The sequence below is a fragment of the Pseudopodoces humilis genome, chromosome 11, assembly GCF_049639895.1.
Source record: "Pseudopodoces humilis isolate 2021_Gansu_Grassland_sample_001 chromosome 11, ASM4963989v1, whole genome shotgun sequence".
Taxonomy (NCBI): Eukaryota; Metazoa; Chordata; class Aves; order Passeriformes; family Paridae; genus Pseudopodoces; species Pseudopodoces humilis.
In genome coordinates, this window is record NC_142210.1 from 13627744 (window position 1) to 13633743 (window position 6000).

The window sequence follows — 6000 nt, forward strand, 5'->3', positions numbered from 1 at the left end:
AAAAATAAAATTATTAGTATTTGAATGTGCATGATGTATAATCATTTGGGCAATTCTAGCCACACAACTCATGGACCAAGAAAGCTGGCAAAACAAGTCTATTTTGAAATTATTGATGGTGTAAATATGAATTTTGTACTGTTATTAACATGTTTTTTCCCTCACAGTGATAAAGAATGAGATTCCCTGTTTTGGGTTTTTCCTTTTTTATTTTTCCTTTAAATGTCTGATGTTACTTGCCTGGTGATACTGGTTGTTTTCATCAACACAACCACAGTTGCTTTCTGGAACACATGTGTCTCCACTCAAAACATAGCCTTCCTTACAGAAGCAACCTTCCACTGGCAAAGGACTGCAGGAATCAACTTCTGAGATGTTCAAACAGGTAGAAGGACACCTAGTACCACAGCTCTTGTAGATGCTTCCTCCAGGACAGGACATTGCTAAATAAATTGAAAAAAAAGATTACTCCAAAGGGCAAAATCATAATAAAGGTTTTCCTGATGCTTTTCCTGTTTGGTCCTGAAAATATACAAAATGGCTGTTAGGAAGTCTCACAGGAGAGTGCTGAGTACAAGTCTTTTTCTTCTGATTTAAAGCCATAAAGTGACCCAGTTATGGGAAGAATCTTTTGCCATACCAGCTGGTATATCCCCATTACTGTAGTTCCTACTTGAGCATCTGTTAAATATTCCAAAATAGAACTAAAAATCACAGTCTGTCTTTCACTGAGACTCCTTGAGAACAATATACTTTCACATCCCTCCTGCTGATGGTAGAATTGGGCTTCTATCACTCAAAACATGGTTTCCAGGGATAACATTACATTTTACAGAAATCCCAAAGCATTTGTCCATTTCTGTCATCTAAAAAATCACAGAAAAACATGTGTTTGGCTGGATTATATTATAAAGCACTACATATGATTCTCATTTATTTCTGTCCCCACAATAGGATCTCTTATTCCTGTCAGATAACTACATCTGACATCTCCAGTATCTAGCCAGACTTCCTTCACTTGGTCAGGACCTTACTTGAGTTTTTTATTTGAATCACTGATGAAGGGAGCACTTGAGAGTCAATCTTTCTAATGTTACTGACTTTTCTCTATTACTATAATGAAGCCATAGGTATTTAGGTCCTGGCCTATAGCCTCAGACTACGGAGTCTGGATGTCCATGTCTTTAATCTGATTTGGAGGCTTAGACACTCATTTCTTGTTCTATCTTCTTTTTATATAAGAATTCTCTGTGCTCTGTTCTCTCAGGGCTGACTTACTGGGTGCTTTATCACAGTAGTTCTTTTTCCAACCAGTTCCTAGAACCTGCCCATTTTTGTCATGGTTTAGTTTAAATGCAGAGCTAATCGTTGATCACATCAAAAAAAGAACAAAAAGAAAAAGAAAAAAGGTGCAGATCTGAAGAAGGTAATCCAGTAGTACATGTTATAATAAAAATCATTGTAAGACAAAAAAAAGCATGGAAAACAATTATGGTTTATTTAATTTTATTTATGCTTGATCTTAGGAGGACTTTGTTTCCTCTCCAGGTATGTAGTTTGTGGACCTAAATGTCCTTTAGAAAATGCTTCCCAGAGAAGTTGTGGATGCCCCCTTCCTGAAATTATTCAAGACCAGGCTGGATGGTCTTTTGAGAAAGCTGTTTTAATGGAGGGCATCCCTGCCCATGGCAGGAGGGTTGGAGCTAGATTATATTTAACGTCCTTTCCAACCCAAACCATTCTATGATTCTACGATTGTATGTCTGACAAGCAGAAAGCTGTCCAGTATTGCCTAAAATAAGCACCAGTGGAACCTTTGGAAAGCTTTATTCTAAGAAATATGAGTTCATTATATTAAATTTGCCATAGGGTCATTCTGAAGAGAATTAATTGAAATATACATGACAGTACTCAATTTCTTTGCTTTAGAGAGAAATAGAGCACTTCCTAGAAACATCAGCTTTTCAAGGTCTCTGATTTTATTAACCAAAGGCCATGGATAAACATGTTTTATGGAGGACTACCAGCTCCACTTACATTGAGGATGGTAGATTTTCATTGAAGCAAAAGAACTTATTTGTCCAATGCAGAAGCTCACATAAGACACAGTTGAACATAATCAGACTTTTCTAAGAAACTAATAGCAAATTATAAATATTATAAAACTTTAAGGATTTAATCTGCATGTTTTTGTAACTAGTGGTTTATACAAATCCTGGAATGGTCCTGAATCTGAAGCAGGCTCAAGACATTATAAAAGACAGACTATACTCAGAACATTACATAAAATGAAATAACATGTATGGAAATGTAGAGGACAATGAAGATAAAATTCAGAATAGGTATTTATGTCAAAACACTCACGGCAAAGAGTAGCATTCCTCCATTCTATGCATATCCCAGCATTGACACACGACTCAGCATAGGCCTGGAGTCCATAGCATAAGGATGTTGCCTGTCCCCCAGTGAAACACATGTCATAAAGACAGTTTTCAAAGAAATTCTGTGGAGGCACCTTCGTGTGACAGTCCTTGAAGATTCCTGTGTAAATCAAGGAATATATACAGAAGGATAGAAAAAACACACTGGAATGTTAAGACTGACCATCCTGTATTTTCTGTCACAGCAAACACATTGTGGGTGCTCCAGGTTGTATTAACTAAGTTAATCCAGTAATTGAAATGGTTACACAATGCACAATATGAGAATGGTCTCTGTGGATCAGGTTCTCCTCTTTTTGCATGATTGATACAACATAACTTACATAAATTAACCATTGCTGGCTAGGAAAAACACTAATTCTAGACAACTACAGGGAACATGTATAGAATTTCACATAAAGTAATACACACACAGTCTGTCTGAACTGCTTCTTTTAGCAAGCAGAGTACAAGTCACTGTAACACAAAGAGCAGCTATGGTTCACTGCACATGTTCTCAGATAAAATTCATGGATACATTGGCATTGTCTGAACAGATGACATATTCTGGCCAGGCACCTATGGGTTTTACATTGGATATTCACACTGGAGGCTTTATATACTTCCAATATGAGCTCAGAAAAAGAGACTATAAAGAAGGAACAAAACAAGCTAGAGCATGCTCCATCACATGGCTCACAGACATCTACCAACACACTACCTGTTGGGTCTGTGATCATGCCACATGCTGTGTTTTTCTTTGCTTCACTCTCCAACACAGGATCACATTGCTCTTCTGTCCCACCACTGAAGCATCTGGGGAAAGCAAGCAAATCAAACACGTGTTTCACATCTCTTGCTATCAGATTTTCAGTGGAAAATTAATACATGACAACTCTGCACAAAAGAGTGCATTTAATTTCTGTCACAAGACTATTCAGCTTCTTTGTGAAGAGCTGATGTCAGCCCTCTCACTGAATGGACTCCTTTTTTGATCCCTTCTGGGTGATTCAAAGGCTTATTCTTAGCTGAAAAAAAAGAAGAGCTATGGGGTCCAAACAGTTATGGCTTCCAATAAGGGAACTGGACTGATGTACCATCCCCCCCTCACACTCAACAGACAGTTCCTGCTTTGAAAAATGAGACTTAAAGGACACCAGCCCTCTTATTCACTGGTTTATGTGAAAGTCCAGCTCTCTACTTCTAATGGGCAGATGGAAATTGTAGAAGGTACTGGATGAAAAAGCCAGCAAGTAGATAGATATTTGATTTTAAGAGTTTACTCAGCAAATGCCACATGATGAAATGATTTTACATACATGGTGTTATTCTCAGGCACCAGCCAGCTTTCTCCAAGATCAGTGGAACCACTTGCAATGTCACCATTGGGCTTGATATTGTCATCATTTGGATCACCATTATAATTACCTATGAGGGTAAAAAGAGATTTATGGGATGATGACTGTTATGAAGTTCAAACCGTAGAAAAAAAACTAGGTTTCAGGCTGTAAAATAAATTAAAATGAAGTAGAGACAATATATATGTAACATCAATCTGTACTGGGCAAAATAAGAGCAGAATTGTGTTTTTATTACTGACAAGAGCTGCTGCTTAGACATTTGAAACAGGAAGTCTGTAAGCTCCTATGTAACTAGATTACATGGCATCCAAGAAAAAACTTACCTAAAGAAACCCTACTAGTTTTCTTGCATCCTACATGGATGGACCGTTGGATTAAAAATTAAACAGTGCTATTTGCACCATTATATTCTTAGGTAGATTTCCTGCACTGAAACTGTGAAAAACCCATGAAGAGATAACTGAACTAGAAAACTCCGGATGATCTAAACCAAAGAAAAATCAGAAACTCACAATACAAACTACTCTTGTAATTTCTACATGCTAAGGAAAAAAAAATTAAGTAATCACTTACCACATAGGCCACAGAGCAGACCACTGTAATTAGAGGGCACAGAGACTTCTGCATAATGATTTCCATCATATCTCACCCACAGTCCGAAGTCAGTTTCCAAGAGAACATATCCACCACTGCTTTGAATACTGATCTTCTTTTCGATAAATACAGGCAAGTTCATTCTGCGACCATTCACCTGTACAGCAAGTTGTGAACGTAAGTGTATGGCTGTTGGGACTCCTACAACCACCAGCAGCTATTACAGATTGCTGAAAAATAGGATCTTGTGCATAGGGCAACTGGAACTGATTAAAGAACATCTGAGCAAGTTTGTTAGAGATTTCATTAAAAGAGATAGATATCATTAATAAAAAGATAAAGTCTTGTTATAAACTCTACAGAGATAATAATTGTCTGCATGTCAGTTAAAAATTATATGTCTTTTTAACAGGTATTTTCTTACATTCACTTTCTTGTTTTTCAGCAGAGAAATCTGATTGTCATAGACTTTCACGTGCACCGACTTCACATAAGAGACTTTGGTGTTGGCTCCTCTGTGCTCATTTGTTGTGGACACATCAAAGTATGGAAGACTCTCAGAGACAGTGCACACTTTGGAGAGGGTGTAAGTGCAATTTCCCATGAAATTATGAACTTTGTGGTCGAAAGTGTTGTAATGTGGGTCCCCAGAAGCACTGCAGGAAGCACGACCTGTGAAGAAAGAAAAAGTCCCTCTGAGTCTTCACCAGACTTTTGCAGATGCTTGGTTCCCAGTTTGCTTGCTTATGTTGTATTTGTTGCTCAGATATAATAGTGATGACACCAGTCAATAGCACTCCAAAAGCTTAAGAGTTATAAAGAGCTTTTAAGATCTGGACAGTAAAAACTCACTGCTCCACTTATATAACAATGTCTTAATAATGCCTTTTACCCAACTTTCTTCATCAACCTCTAGCACAGACTTCTGATACACAAGAGTAGATTCTTTGTGGGTCCAAAGATATCTTTCTGACCAAACAGGAAGAATTTACTCAAAAACTTAACAGGGCTGGTTAGCCAGAACAGACCGCTGCACTATCAGCTGTCTGGGGTTTGGTACTCATATAATTTATGGAACTTAAATTGAGTATTGTTTTCACAAGATATCCTTTACACATTTAAAAAATAAAAAAAAATAAAAATTAAATAGCCAGTGATAACATGTACAAATGGAGGTATATTGTGTATGCATTTATGTGTGAGACCTGTGTAAGATTTAGAATACTGATAAAAACTTCTGATTTAAAGGAAAAAACTTCCCATCACCTCTTATCAGAGTTGAGCCTGAAGGTGCTTCATGGTGTTTCCCACCACCAACAAAATAATTAGGAGGGGTTCTTACATCTTTGCTTTTCAAAGGCATGTTAAAATACAGCTACACTTAGGGTTGTGTCTACATGTCAGCCTTAACTCCTTACAAAGAAAGACATATTTATTAATTACCAAGAAAAGCAGAAGAAATCTGAACTGAATAGGTGAGCCAGGACTCTCTTGTACTTAACAAGCAGATACATACAGATATTAGTGATTAAATTAGAGGAAATCAGCAATTAAAATTTATCTAAACTGACATTTTAGTACGTATCCTATATAATAAACTAGTATTTCCTAAAAAAATATAATCG

The 6000-nt window shown here is 37.0% G+C and overlaps 1 protein-coding gene across 1 annotated transcript in view; it reads right to left on the reverse strand.

Moving 5' to 3' along the window:
• The window catches only part of LOC102104294 (Fc gamma binding protein), a 30450-nt gene that overhangs the window by 14326 nt on the left and 10124 nt on the right, over positions 1-6000 (reverse strand). Inside the window, exons 3-8 of the mRNA XM_088061143.1 lie at positions 4800-5047; positions 4355-4532; positions 3740-3848; positions 3142-3236; positions 2365-2541; positions 241-443 (exon numbers count right to left, since the gene is read on the reverse strand). Coding sequence (XP_087917269.1) covers positions 241-443; positions 2365-2541; positions 3142-3236; positions 3740-3848; positions 4355-4532; positions 4800-5047 — 1010 coding nt within the window. The remainder of the gene's footprint in view (positions 1-240; positions 444-2364; positions 2542-3141; positions 3237-3739; positions 3849-4354; positions 4533-4799; positions 5048-6000) is intronic.